The sequence below is a fragment of the Coturnix japonica genome, unplaced genomic scaffold (genome assembly GCF_054131305.1).
Source record: "Coturnix japonica strain WE unplaced genomic scaffold, WE-NBRP24 Scf153, whole genome shotgun sequence".
NCBI lineage: Eukaryota > Metazoa > Chordata > Aves > Galliformes > Phasianidae > Coturnix > Coturnix japonica.
Window position 1 is genome coordinate 52,812 of NW_028189056.1, and position 15,097 is coordinate 67,908.

Genomic DNA, 15,097 nt, shown 5'->3' on the forward strand with positions numbered 1-15,097 from the left:
CTCCCTCCTCCTCCTTTGCTCCCTGGCTTTAACCAGGTGCTGTTTCCTCTGTTCCCTGCTCCAATATCGGCCCAGCTTCAATTCACTCCTATTATCATCGTCGGTTGTGGACCCCCCCCCCCTCTCCTCCATGATCCGAATGGCTCGAGCCTTTAACAGCCGATCCCGGCCGGGTCTTTTCCCTCGCCCACCCCCCAATTTAACGCCCCCTCCCCCCATTTTATGGAGCAATAACGGGGAGCTCCTGCAGCTCTCCCCCCCCGTCCCTGTGTTATAAGCGCTGGTTGTGTCACGTTCAGGAGCCTCAGAGATATCAGCTAATAATAATAATGGGGGGGGGTCGTTGGAAGCCCCCTCCCCATTAATCCAGGCCCGACGGAGCCGCTCCAGCTTTTGGGATCGGAGGAGCTGACGGTGCTGGAACTCCATGTGCCGCAGCTCCTCGTCCAATGGGAGCCGGGATAAATGGGGGGGGGTCCCCAAACGACCCCGCTCTGGGGTCCCTATAATTGGGGGGGGGTCCAAAGGGGACGAGGTGGGACCGGAACCGGGTCGTTCTGTGGTTCTGGGCCGTAAAAATGGGCCCGAAAGGGCGGATTGGGCCGAGAATCCGGCTCCGGGTTTTGAGGCGGCCCCGAATCCAGATCCTGGGTTGGACGATCCGGTGCCGGGTTTTGATCCAGCCCCGAATCCCGATCCTGGGTTGGACGATCCGGCTCCGGGTTTTGATCCGGCCCCGAATCCAGATCCTGGGTTGGACGATCCGGTGCCGGGTTTTGCCATTGAGCCGAACCCGGATCCCGGTGAGTGGGATCCGGATCCGGGTTTTCCCATCGACCCGAACCCGGTTCCGGCTTTTCCCATCGATCCGGATCCGGGTTTTGCCCCCGGTTGATACCCAGAACCGAACCCGGATCCTCCCGATCCGAATCCGGTTCCAGGTTTCCCCCCGGACCCGAATCCCGACGGCTGCGACCCGGATCCGGTTCGTTCCGCGGTTCCGGTTCTTCCCCCGATTCCGAACCCGGTTCCGGTTCCGTATCGGGCCCTTCCTCCGTTCCCGAACCCGGATGTCGGTGATCCGGGTTTTCCCCCCGCTCCGGATCTCGGTACCGACCCAAACCCGGTTCCGGGTGACGGTGGCGGCCCGGTTCCGGTTCCGGTTCTTCCTCCTCCGGGTCCAAACCCGGATCCCGGAACCTGCGACCCGGCTCCGGTTCTTCTCCCATTCTCCGGTCCCGACCCAAACCCGGCTCCGGTTCCGTGTCTTCCCCCGGCTCCAAACCCGGTTCCGGTTCCGTTCCTCGAGACCAACCCGAATCCGGTTCCGTTTCTTTGCGTTGACCCGAATCCCGCCTGGATCGGAACCGCGGTTCTTACGGCCGGCTCCATTCCGTACTGCGCTCCGGTTCCGTGTTTTCCAGCCGCCCCGAACCCGGTTCTTCCCGTGGCTCCGGCTCCGGATCTGGCTCCGGGTTTTCCCCCCGCCGCTCTATGTGCTCTATGGGGGGGGTCGTTTAAAGGGGGGGGGGCTCTGGGGGGGGGTCCCTCGTCCCCCTCCCCCAATAGCAGGTCGTGTTCCGAGCTCTCCTCGTTCCTCGTGCTCTCGTCGGTTCGGCCCAACCCACTGTCCGGTTCCGGTTCCGCTGCCCCCCCCGGGAGGCAGGGGGGGGATGGGCTGGGGTCCTATATGGGGGGGGGGGGAAAGGGAACCCCATAAGACCCCATAAAACCCCATAGGACCCCATAGGACCCCATAAGACCCCATAGAACCCCATAGGACCCCATAGGACCCCCATAAGACCCCCTCAGACCCCATAGGACTTCATAGGACCCCGATAAGACCCCCTCAGACCCCATAGGATCCCCATAAGACCCTCTCAGACCCCATAAGACCCCCTCAGACCCCATAGGACCCCCATAAGACCCCCTTAGACCCCATAGGACCCCATAAGACCCTCTCAGACCCCATAGGACCCCCATAAGACCCCCTCAGACCCCATAGGACCCCCCACAGACCCCATAGGACCCCATAGGGCCCCCATAAAACCCCCTCAGACCCCATAAGACCCCATAGGACCCCATAGGACCCCCATAGGACCCCCATAAGACCCACTCAGACCCCATAGGACCCCCATAAGACCCCCCCAGACCCCCCATAGGACCCCATAGGACCCCCATAGCACCCCCTCAGACCCCACAGGACCCCGTAGAACCCCATAGGACCCCCTCAGACCCCATAGGACCCCATAGGACCCCATAAGACCCCCTCAGACCCCATAGGACCCCCATAAGACCCCATAGGACCCCATAAGACCCCCTCAGACCCCATTACCCCCCCTATTCCCCCCCATTAACCCCATTGCCCCCCCCATTCCCCCCCCATTTCCCCCCCTACCTGCCCCGGGGGGGTCCACACGCCCCCCCCCAGCTCCCCCTCATCGGACCCGAAGTCATCGAGGAAATCCTCCCTGTCACTGTCCTTCCAGCGCTGGGGGGGGATTAAAGTCAGGACCCCCCCCCACCAAAAGACCCCCCCCTCAAGACCACCATAGGACCCCCCATAGGACCCCCAGAGACACCCCAGGATCCCATAGGACCCCTCATAAGACCTATAGGACCCACCAGGTCCCCATAGGACCCCATAAGCCCCCCCTTCGACCCCCATAGGACCCCCCAGGACCCCCCATAAGACCCCTTCAGACCCCATAGGACCCCCAGGCCCCCCAAAGACCCCCCAGAAGACCCCTTCAGATCCCATAGGACCCCCAAAGAACCCCCAGGACCCCCATAAGACCCTCCAGAACCCCATAGGACCCCTATAAGACCCTACAGGATCCCCATAGGACCCCCTTAGGCCCCCCCATAATACCCCCAGGCCCCCCAAAGACACCCCATAAGACCCCCTCAGACCCCATAGGACCCCCAAAGACCCCCCAAGACCCCATAGGACCCCCATAGGACACCCCCAGGACCCCCAAAGACCCCATAGGACCCCCTTAGGCCCCATAGGACCCCCAGGCCCCCCAAAGACCCCCCATAAGACCCCTTCAGATCCCATAGGACCCCCAAAGACCCCCCAAGACCCCATAGGACCCCCACAGGACCCCCTTAGGCCCCCCATAAGACCCTCTCAGACCCCATAGGACCCCCATAAGACCCCATAGGACCCCCACAGGCCCCCCTTAGGCCCCCCACAGACCCCACAGGACCCCCATAAGACCCCCTCAGGCCCCCCATAGACCCCATAGGACCCCCTTAGGACCCCCATAGACCCCCCAGGACCCCATAGGACCCCCATAAGACCCTCTCAGACCCCATAGGACCCACATAAGACCCTCTCAGACCCCACAGACCCCATAGGACCCCCATAAAACCCTCTCAGACCCCATAGGACCCCCCTTAGGCCCCCCATAGACCCCCCAGGACCCCATAGGACCCTCTCAGACCCCATAGGACCCCCCTTAGGCCCCCCATAGACCTCCCAGGACCCCATAGGACCCCATAAGACCCTCTCAGACCCCATAGGACCCCCATAAGCCCCCCATAAGACCCTCTCAGACCCCATAGGACCCCCATAAGACCCCTTAGGCCCCCCATAGACCCCCCAGGACCCCATAGGACCCCCATAAGACCCCATAGGACACCCATAGGACCCCCTTAGGCCCCCCAAGACCCCATAAGCCCCCCATAAGACCCTCTCAGACCCCATAGGACCCCCATAAGACCCCTTAGGCCCCCCATAGACCCCCCAGGACCCCATAGGACCCCCATAAGACCCCATAGGACCCCCATAAGACCCTCTCAGACCCCATAGGACCCCCCTTAGGCCCCCCATAGACCCCCCAGGACCCCATAGGACCCCATAGGACCCTCTCAGACCCCATATGACCCGCATAGGACCCCATAGGACCCCCATAAGACCCTCTCAGACCCCATAGGACCCCCTTAGGACCCCCCAGGACCCCATAGGACCCTCTCAGACCCCATAGGACCCCCCTTAGGCCCCCCATAGACCCCCCAGGACCCTCTCAGACCCCATAGGACCCCCCTTAGGCCCCCCATAGACCCCCCAGGACCCCATAGGACCCCCATAAGACCCTCTCAGACCCCATAGGACCCCATAGGACCCTCTCAGACCCCATAGGACCCCCATAAGCCCCCCATAAGACCCTCTCAGACCCCATAGGACCCCCATAAGACCCCTTAGGCCCCCCATAGACCCCCCAGGACCCCATAGGACCCCCATAAGACCCTCTCAGACCCCATAAGACCCCCATAAGACCCTCTCAGACCCCATAGGACCCCCATAAGACCCCTTAGGCCCCCCATAGACCCCCCAGGACCCCATAGGACCCCCATAAGCCCCCCCTAAGACCCCATAAGCCCCCCCCACCTGGCAGTCAGGCCGTGCCAGCAGCAGGGAGATGTTGGTTTGCTGCTCCCTGGTCAGGAAGGCCACGGCCTCCTCCCGGTCCTGAACCTCCACCCCATTAATCTGAGGGGGGGGCACAGGGGGTCAGGACCCCCCCCGAGACCCCCAGGGACCCCCCCCCATAATATCCAATATGGGGCGGACCCCCCCCATTTCCCCCCCCTTCAAACCTGGATGATGCGGTCGCCCTCTCGGATGCGCCCATCCTTGGCTGCGATGCTATTGGGGTTCACCTATAGGAATATATATGGGGGGGGGGGGGGTGAGACCCCTGAGACCCCCCCCCAAATACAGCCAGACCCATAAACCACCGCTGAGACCCCCCAAAACCCCTCAGGACCCCATAGGAACCTCCATAAGACCCCCCAAAACCCCATAGGACCCCCAGAGACCCCCCAGAACCCCATAAACCCCCCCCAGAACCCCATAAACCCCCCCCAGGACCCCATAAACCCCATAAACCCCCCCCAGGACCCCATAAACCCCATAACCCCCCCCCCAGGACCCCCATAAACCCCATAAACCCCCCCCCAGGACCCCATAAACCCCATAAACCCCCCCCAGGACCCCAATAAACCCCCCCAGGACCCCAATAAACCCCCCCCAGGACCCCAATAAACCCCCCCAGGACCCCATAAACCCCCCAGGACCCCAATAAACCCCATAAACCCCCCCCAGGACCCCAATAAACCCCAATATACCCCCCCCAAGGACCTCAATAACCCCCCCCCAGGACCCCCATAACCCCTTCAAGACCCCCATAAACCCCCCCAGAACCCCATAAACCCCCCCCAGGACCCCAATAAACCCCATAAACCCCCCCCAGGACCCCAATAAACCCCCCCAGGACCCCATAAACCCCCCCCAGAACCCCATAAACCCCATAACCCCCCCCAGGACCCCAATAAACCCCAATATACCCCCCCAAGGACCTCAATAAACCCCCCCAGGACCCCAATAAACCCCAATAACCCCCCCCCAGGACCCCCAGTACCCCTTCATTAACCCCCCCAGGACCCCCATAACCCCCCCAGGACCCCCATAACCCCCCCCCAGGACCCCAATAAACCCCAATAACCCCCCCCAGGACCCCCATAACCCCCCCAGGACCCCCATAACCCCCCCCCAGGACCCCAATAAACCCCAATAACCCCCCCAGGACCCCCATAACCCCCCCCAGGACCCCAATAACCCCCCAGGACCCCCATAACCCCCCTCCAGCCCCACAAGTCCCCCCCCAGGACCCCAATAAACCCCATAACCCCCCCCCAGGACACCAATAAACCCCAATATACCCCCCCAAGGACCTCAATAACCCCCCCCCAGGACCCCCATAACCCCTTCAAGAGCCCCATAAACCCCCCCAGGACCCCCATAAAGCCCCCCAGGACCCCCATAGCTCCCCTCAGATCCCCATAGGACCTACATATGCCCCCCCCAAAGACCCCCCAGCACCCCATAGGACCCCCCAGTTCCCTATAGGAACCCCATAGGACCCCCCATAAGACCCCCTCAGACCCCATACGACCCCCCAGGCCCCCCAGGACCCCCCCAGGACCCCCCAAGACCCCTTAGGCCCCCCATAGGATGCCCTCAGGACCCCCAAAGACCCCCCCAGGACCCCCATAACCCCTTCAAGACCCCAATAACCCCCCCCAGGACCCCTTCATTAACCCCCCCAGGACCCCCATAACCCCCCCAGGACCCCAATAACCCCCCCCAGGACCCCCATAACCCCTTCAAGACCCCAATAACCCCCCCCAGGACCCCCATAACCCCTTCATTAACCCCCCCCAGGATCCCCATAACCCCCCCAGGTCCCCCATAACCCCTTCAATAACCCCCCAAGGACCCCCATAACCCCCCCAGGACCCCCATAACCCCTTCATTAACCCCCCCAGGACCCCCATAACCCCTTCATTAACCCCCCCAGGACCCCCATAACCCCTTCATTAACCCCCCCAGGGCCCCCATAACCCCCCCCAGGACCCCCATAACCCCCCCAGGATCCCCATAACCCCCCCAGGACCCCCATAACCCCTTCATTAACCCCCCCCAGGACCCCCATAACCCCCCCCAGGACCCCCATAACCCCTTCAATAACCCCCTAAGGACCCCCATAACCCCCCCAGGACCCCCATAACCCCTTCATTAACCCCCCCCAGGACCCCCATAACCCCCCCAGGACCCCCATAACCCCTTCATTAACCCCCCCAGGACCCCCATAACACCCCCAGGACCCCCATAACCTCTAAAAGACCCCAATAGCCCCCCCAGGACCCCCATAACCCCTTCATTTAACGCCCCCAGGACCCCCATAACCCCCCCAGGACCCCCATAACCCCTTCATTAACCCCCCCAGGACCCCCATAAGCCCCCCAGGACCCCCATAGCCCCCCCCAGCCCCACAAGTCGCCCCCCCCCCCATATACCTCCCCCACATAGATGCCAGCATCCTCCTCCCCATCAGTTCGATAGCAGACGGTCAGCCCCAGCTTATCCCTATGGCTGGCCCTATAGAGCTCCACCTCCTATAATGGGGGGGGGGGCACATATAGGGGGGGGGGTCAGGGGGGTTGTGGACCCCTCCCCACATTAAATTGCCCCTCTGTCCCCCCCCATAATGACCCCACTGACCTCGTATTCCAGCTCGTCGGGGCGCTCGGGGTCCCCCATGTCAACGGGGTCGTAATAGTCCTGGGGGGGGCTGTGGGGTGGGACCCCCATTAACCCCCCCACGACCCCCATAACCCCCCCAGCCCCATAGGACCCCCATTAACCCCCCCAGGATCCCCATAACCCCCCCAAGAACCCCCATAACCTCCCATAACACCCCCAGGACCCCCATAACCCCCCCAGGACCCCAATAAACCACCCCATAGGACCCCCATAACCCCCCCCAGGACCCCCATTAACCCCCCACAACCCCCCCCAGGACCCCCATAACACCCCCAGCCCCATAGGACCCCCATAACCCCCCCAAGACCCCCATTATCCCCCATAAGACCCCCAGGACGCCCATAACCCCCCCCAGGACCCCCATAACCCCCCCAGCCCCATAGGACCCCCATACCCCCCCCAGGACCCCCATTACCCCCCCACAACCCCCCCCAGGACCCCCATAACTCCCCCCCAGGACCCCCATAACACCCCCAGCCCCATAGGACCCCCATAACCCCCCCAAGACCCCCATTACCCCCCATAAGACCCCCAGGACCCCCATAACCCCTCCAGGACCCCCATTAACCCCCCCAGGACCCCCAGGACCCCCCCATAACCCCCCCAGCCCCATAGGACCCCCATAACCCCCCCCAGGACCCCCATAACCCCCCCAAGACCCCCATTACCCCCCATAACACCCCCCAGGACCCCCATAACCCCCCCAGCCCCATAGGACCCCCATAACCCCCCCCAGGACCCCCATTACCCCCCATAACCCCCCCCAGGACCCCCATAACACCCCCAGCCACATAGGACCCCCATTAACCCCCCCAGGACCCCCATTACCCCCCATAACCCCCCCCAGGACCCCCATAACCCCCCCAGGACACCAATAAACCACCCCATAGGACCCCCATAAGCCCTCCAGCCCCATAGGACCCCCATAACCCCCCCAAGACCCCCATTACCCCCCATAAGACCCCCAGGACCCCCATAACCTCCCCCAGGACCCCCATAACACCCCCAGCCCCATAGGACCCCCATAACCCCCCCAAGACCCCCATTACCCCCCACAACCCCCCCAGGACCCCCATAACTCCCCCTTAGGACCCCCATAACACCCCCAGCCCCATAGGACCCCCATAACCCCCCCAGGGCCCCAATAAAGCACCCCATAGGAACCCCATGATGCTCCCCCAGCCCCATAGGACTCCCATTACCCCCCCCAAGACCCCCATTATCCCCCCCAGGACCCCAATAAACCACCCCACAGGACCCCCATGATGGCCCCCCAGCCCCATAGGACCCCCATTACCCCCCATAACCCCCCCCAGGACCCCATTACCCCCCATAACCCCCCCCAGGACCCCCATAACCCCCCCCAGGACCCCCATAACCCCCCCAGGACCCCCATTACCCCCCATAACCCCCCCCAGGACCCCTATTAACCCCCCATAACCCCCCCCAGGACCCCCATTACCCCCCATAACCCCCCCCAGGACCCCCATTACCCCCCCAGGACCCCCCCAGGACCCCCATTACCCCCCATAACACCCTCAGGACCCCTATTACCCCCCCCAGGACCCCCATAAATCCCCCCAGGACCCCCATTACCCCCCATAACACCCTCAGGACCCCCATTACCCCCCCCAGGACCCCCATAACCCCCCCAGGACCCCCATTACCCCCCATAACCCCCCCCTGGACCCCCATAACCCCCCCCAGGACCCCCATTACCCCCCATAACCTCCCCAGGACCCCCATAACCCCCCCAGGACCCCCATTATGCCCCATAAGACCCCCAGGACCCCCATAACCCCGCCCAGGACCCCCATAACTCCCCCAGCCCCATAGGACCCCCATAACCCCCCCAGGACCCCCATTACCCCCCATAACACCCCCAGGACCCCCATAACCCCCCAGGACCCCCATTAACCCCCCATAACCCCCCCCAGGACCCCCATTACCCCCCCAGGACCCCCCCCAGGACCCCCATTACCCCCCATAACACCCCCAGGACCCCCATTACCCCCCATAACACCCTCAGGACCCCTATTACCCCCCCCCAGGACCCCCATAACCCCCCCAGGACCCCCATAAACCCCCCCAGGACCCCCATGGACCCCCCCAGGACCCCCATTACCCCCCCAGGACCCCCCCCAGGACCCCCATTACCCCCCATAAGACCCCCAGGACCCCCATAACCCTCCCCAGGACCCCCATTAACCCCCCATAACCCCCCCCAGGACCCCCATAACCCTCCCCAGGACCCCCATTAACCCCCCATAACCCCCCCCAGGACCCCCATTACCCCCCCAGGACCCCCCCAGGACCCCCATTACCCCCATAACCCCCCCCAGGACCCCCATTACCCCCCAGGACCCCCCCCAGGACCCCCATTACCCCCCCCAGGACCCCCATAACCCCCCCAGGACCCCCATTACCCCCCATAACCCCCCCCTGGACCCCCATAACCCCCCCCAGGACCCCCATAACCCTCCCCAGGACCCCCATTAACCCCCCCATAACCCCCCCCCAATAACGGGGGGTCACTCACTGCTCAGCCCCCCCCAGTCGACTCTCGAAGCTGATGTCTGTCTGGGTCCCGCTGTCCACCAGCCCCATAGATGTGGGGGGGGGGTGTTGTGGGGGGGGCGCAGCATCCAATGGGGGTCCCGACCCCCCACCCCCACCCCACGGCAGGGGGGGGGGGGTCCCTCCGGGTTGGGGGGGGGCGGCCCCTCGGGGGTGGGGGCTGCGTCGAAGCACCTGCAGCATCAGCGGCTCTTTGGGGACCCCCCCCCGCGGGACCCCCGCCCGGCTGCCGTCCCCCCCCCCCCCACGGCGAAGCCCCTCCCTCACCTATAGGGGGATAAAAGGGGGGGGGGGGGGGGGTCAGAAGCTGAGACCCCCACCCAAATTCCCTCCCCCCCCCCCAAAGCTCCCTCCCCCATAGACCCCATTGATGGCCCCAGACCCTCATAGACCCCCACAGACCCCCATAGACCCCTCCCAAACCCCCATAGACCCCATTGATGCCCCCAGAGCCCTATAGACCCCCACAGACCCCCACAGACCCCCATAGACCCCATTGATGCCCCCAGACCCTCATAGACCCCCCCAAACCCCCATAGACCCCACTGACGCCCTCAAACCCCCATAGACCCCTTTGACCCCCATAGACCCCCCCCCAGAGCCCCATAGACCCCCCCCAGGCCCCCATAGACCCCATTGATGCCCCCAGACCCCCATAGACCCCTTTGACCCCCCCCCAGAGCCCCATAGACCCCCCCCTAGGCCCCCATAGACCCCATTGACGCCCCCAGACCCTCATAGACCCCCCCAGACCCCCATAGACCCCTCCCAAACCCCCATATACCCCACTGACGCCCCCAGACCCCCATAGACCCCACTGATGCCCCCAGACCCCCATAGACCCCTCCCAAACCCCCATAGACCCCATTGATGCCCCCAGACCCCCATAGACCCCTCCCAAACCCCCATAGACCCCATTGATGCCCCCAGACCCCCATAGACCCCTTTGACACCCCCCCAGAGCCCTATAGACCCCCCCAGACCCCCCCCAGACCCCCATAGACCCCTCCCGGACCCCCATAGACCCCATTGACGCCCCCAGACCCTCGTAGACCCCCCCAGACCCCCATAGACCCCTCCCAAACCCCCATAGACCCCATTGACGCCCCCCCAGAGCCCTATAGACCCCCCCAGACCCCCCCCAGACCCCCATAGACCCCTCCCAAACCCCCATAGACCCCATTGATGCCCCCAGACCCCCATAGACCCCATTGATGTCCCCAGACCCCCATAGACCCCTTTGACCCCCCCCCCAGAGCCCTATAAACCCCCCCAGACCCCCATAGACCCCTCCCAAACCCCCATAGACCCCATTGATGCCCCCAGACCCCCATAGACCCCTTTGACCCCCCCCAGACCCCCATAGACCCCCCCAGACCCCCCCAGACCCCTCCCAAACCCCCATAGACCCCATTGATGCCCCCAGACCCCCATAGACCCCCCCAGACCCCCATAGACCCCTCCCAAACCCCCATAGACCCCATTGACGCCCCCAGACCCACATAGACCCCTTTGACCCCCCCCCCCAGAGCCCTATAGACCCCCACAGACCCCCCCAGACCCCCATAGACCCCCCCCCCAGGCCCCCATAGACCCCATTGACGCCCCCAGACCCTCATAGACCCCCCCAGACCCCTCCCAAACCCCCATAGACCCCATTGACGCCCCCAGACCCCCATAGACCCCCCCAGACCCCCATAGACCCCTCCCAAACCCCCATAGACCCCACTGACGCCCCCAGACCCCCATAGACCCCTCCCAAAGCCCCATAGACCCCATTGACGCCCCCAGACCCCCATAGACCCCTTTGACCCCCCCCAGAGCCCTATAGACCCCCACAGACCCCCCCCAGACCCCCATAGACCCCTCCCGGACCCCCATAGACCCCATTGACGCCCCCAGACCCCCATAGACCCCTTTGACGCCTCCCAGACCCCCTCAGACCCCCATAGACCCCCCCACAGCCCCCATACACCCCCCCCCGGACCCCCATAGACCACCACAGACCCCCCCAGACCCCCAATCCCCCCCTTTAAGCCCCCCAATCCCCCCCATAACCCCCTGCCACGCCCCCCGTTACCCCCCATATCCCTCTTTAAACCCCCCCATTCCCACCCCACCACGACCCCATTCCCCCTATAGCCCCCTATAACCCCCCATTCCCCCCCATATCCCCCTATAACCCCCTATAACCCCCCATTCTCCCCTATAGCCCCCATCTCCCCCCATAGCCCCCTATAACCCCCCATTCCTCCCCTATATCCCCCTTTAAACCCCCCATCTCCCCCCATATCCCCCCACCACGCCCCCATTCCCCCCTATAGCCCCCTATAACCCCCCATCTCCCCCTATAGCCCCCTTTAACCCCCTGCCACGCCCCCCATATCCCCCTATAACCTCCCTATAGCCCCCTTCAAACCCCCCATAGACCCCCATAGCCCCCTATAACCCCCCCATCTCCCCCCATAGCCCCCTTTAAACCCCCCATCTCCCCCTTTAAACCCCCTGCCACGCCCCCATCTCCCCCCATAGCCCCCTATATCCCCCCCTATAACCCCCCTATCACGCCCCCATTCCCCCCTATAGCCCCCCAATTCCCCCATATCCCCCCCATATCCCCCTATATCAACCCCTATAACCCCCCATCTCCCCCCATAGCCCCCTATATCCCCCCTATAGCCCCCCATCTTCCCCTATAACCCCCCATCTCCCCCTATATCCCCCTGCCACGCCCCCATTCCCCCTATATCCCCCTATAACGCCCCCATATCCCCCCCATCTCCCCCTATAGCCCCCCTATAACCCCCCTATAACCACCCATATCCCCCCTATAACCCCCCATATCCCCCCTATATCCCCCTGCCACGCCCCCATTCCCCCTATATACCCCCTATAACGCCCCCATCTCTCCCTATATCCCCCCTATAACCCCCCATCTCCCCCTATATCCCCCCTATCACGCCCCCATTCCCCCCTATAGCCCCCCAATCCCCCCATATCCCCCCATCTCCCTCTATAACCCCCCATCTCCCCCCATAGCCCCCTATATCCCTCCTATAGCCCCCCATCTTCCCCTATAACCGCCCCATTCCCCCCTATATCTCCCTGCCACGCCCCCATTCCCCCTATATCCCCCCATATCCCCCTATAACCCCCATTTCCCCCTATACCCCCCCTATAACTCCCCATATCCCCCCTATGTCCCCCTGCCATGCCCCCATTCCCTCTATATCCCCCTATAATCCCCCATATCCCCCCTACCACGCCCCCAATCCCCCCATAGCACCCCATATCCTCCCCATCTCCCCCTATATCCCCCTATAACCCCTCATATCCCCCTATAACCCCCCATCTCCCCCTATATCCCCCCATCTCCCCCCATAGCCCCCCTATAACCCCCCATATCCCCCCTATATCCCCCCTACCACGCCCCCAATCCCCCCATAGCCCCCCATATCCCCCCTATCTCCCCCTATAACCCCCCCATATCCCCCTATATCCCCCTATAACCCCCCCATATCCCCCCATTCCCCCCTATATCCCCCCTATAACCCCCCATCTCTCCCTATAACCCCCCCATCTCCCTCCATCTCCCCCTATAACCCCCCCATCTCCCCCTATATCCCCCCCATCTTCCCCTATAACCCCCCATCTCCCCCTATAACCCCCCATCTCCCCCTATATCCCCCCATATCCCCCCTATAACCCCCCCATATCCCCCCTACATCCACCCTATAACCCTCCATCTCCCCCTATAGCCCCTATATCCCCCCTATATCCCCCTGCCACGCCCCCATCTCCCCCTATATCCCTCCTATAACCCCCCATACCCCCCCTATATCCCCCTATATCCCCCTATAACCCCCCATCTCCCCCCTATAACCCCCAATCTCCCCCTATAACCCCCCCATCTCCCCCCATAGCCCCCCATATCCCCCCTATATCCCCCCATATCCCCCTATATCCCCCTGCCACGCCCCCATCTCCCCCTATATCCCCCCATAGCCCCCCCATAGCCCCCCCATAGCCCCCCATAGCCCCCCATATCCCCCTATATGCCCCTATAACCCCCCCATATCCCCTTATATCCCCCCATATCCCCCTATATCCCCCCCATCTCCCCCCATAGCCCCACTATAACCCCCCTATATCTCCCCCTATAACCCCCCCCCCCATCCATTGTCCCCATCCATCCCCTTATCCCCGGTTACCATGACAACATCCCCCCCCATAGTTCCCATGACAACGGTTCCCATGGCAACCCCGGCCATTACCTGCATCCCCCCCCGGTGCTGTTCCTCGGCCTTCTGCACCACGCACATATTGCAGCCCATGGCGACCCCCACAACGACCCCCCCTTAATTAAACCCACCCCCCCCCGGGTCCGCCATCATCCCGTTATTCCCCCCCCCTCCCCCAACCAGCTCCGGTTCCGGTTCCGGTTTCCGTCCGGTTCCGGTTCCGGTTCCGGTTCCCGCGCTCCGATCCGTTATCGGGCGCGGGCGCGGGAAAAAGGTGGCGGGAAAAAGGGAGATGGCGGCGCCGAGGGGGCGGGGCTTAAAGAGGCCACGCCCACTGCTGGGGTTAGGCCACGCCCACACCGAGACCACCCGCTGTGACTATGGAGCCCTATGGAGCCCCATAGACCCCTATAGAACCCTATAGATCCCCTATAGACCCCTATAGAACCCTATAGATCCCCTATAGAACCCTATAGATCCCCCATAGACTCCTATAGAACCCTATAGATCCCCTATAGATCCCCTATAGACCCCTATAGGACCCTATAGATCCCCTATAGAACCCTATAGACCCCTATAGAACCCTATAGATCCCCTATAGAACCCTATAGATCCTCCATAGACTCCTATAGAACCCTATAGATCCCCTATAGAACCCTATAGATCCTCTATAGACCCCTATAGAACCCTATAGATCCCCTATAGACCCCCATGAGGATCCCTAAGGAGCCCTATAGACCCCCATAGATCCCTATAGACCCCCATGTGGGTCACTATAGACCCCTATAGATCCCTATGGATCCCCATAGATCCCTATAGACCCCAATGTGGGTCACTATAGACCCCCATAGATCCCTATAGATCCCCTATAGATCCCCTATAGACCCCCATGAGGATCCCTAAGAAGCCCTATAGACCCCCATAGATCCCTATAGACCCCCATGTGGGTCACTATAGACCCCTATAGATCCCTATGGATCCCCATAGATCCCTATAGACCCCCATGAGGATCCCTAAGGAGCCCTATAGACTCCCATAGATCCCTATAGCCCCCATGTGGATCACTATAGACCCCTATAGATCCCCTATAGAACCCCATAGATCCCTATAGACCCCCCAGACCCCCCCAGACCCCCCCCAGACCCCATATGCCCCCCATAGACCC

At 63.0% G+C, this 15,097-nt stretch overlaps 1 protein-coding gene across 1 annotated transcript; it reads right to left on the bottom strand.

The window, feature by feature from the left end:
• On the bottom strand, positions 1–14,074 carry LOC116652629 (uncharacterized; the record flags this gene model as incomplete). The annotated part of the gene is made up of 8 exons (XM_085535687.1): positions 13,966–14,074; positions 9,654–9,865; positions 7,073–7,142; positions 6,868–6,966; positions 4,606–4,668; positions 4,397–4,498; positions 2,399–2,491; positions 1–1,686 (listed from the first exon to the last, which is right to left on the bottom strand). Coding segments are annotated over exons 1-8 (2,385 nt in total), but the record flags the coding sequence as incomplete, so codon positions are not given.
• Positions 14,075–15,097: the final 1,023 nt, after the last annotated feature.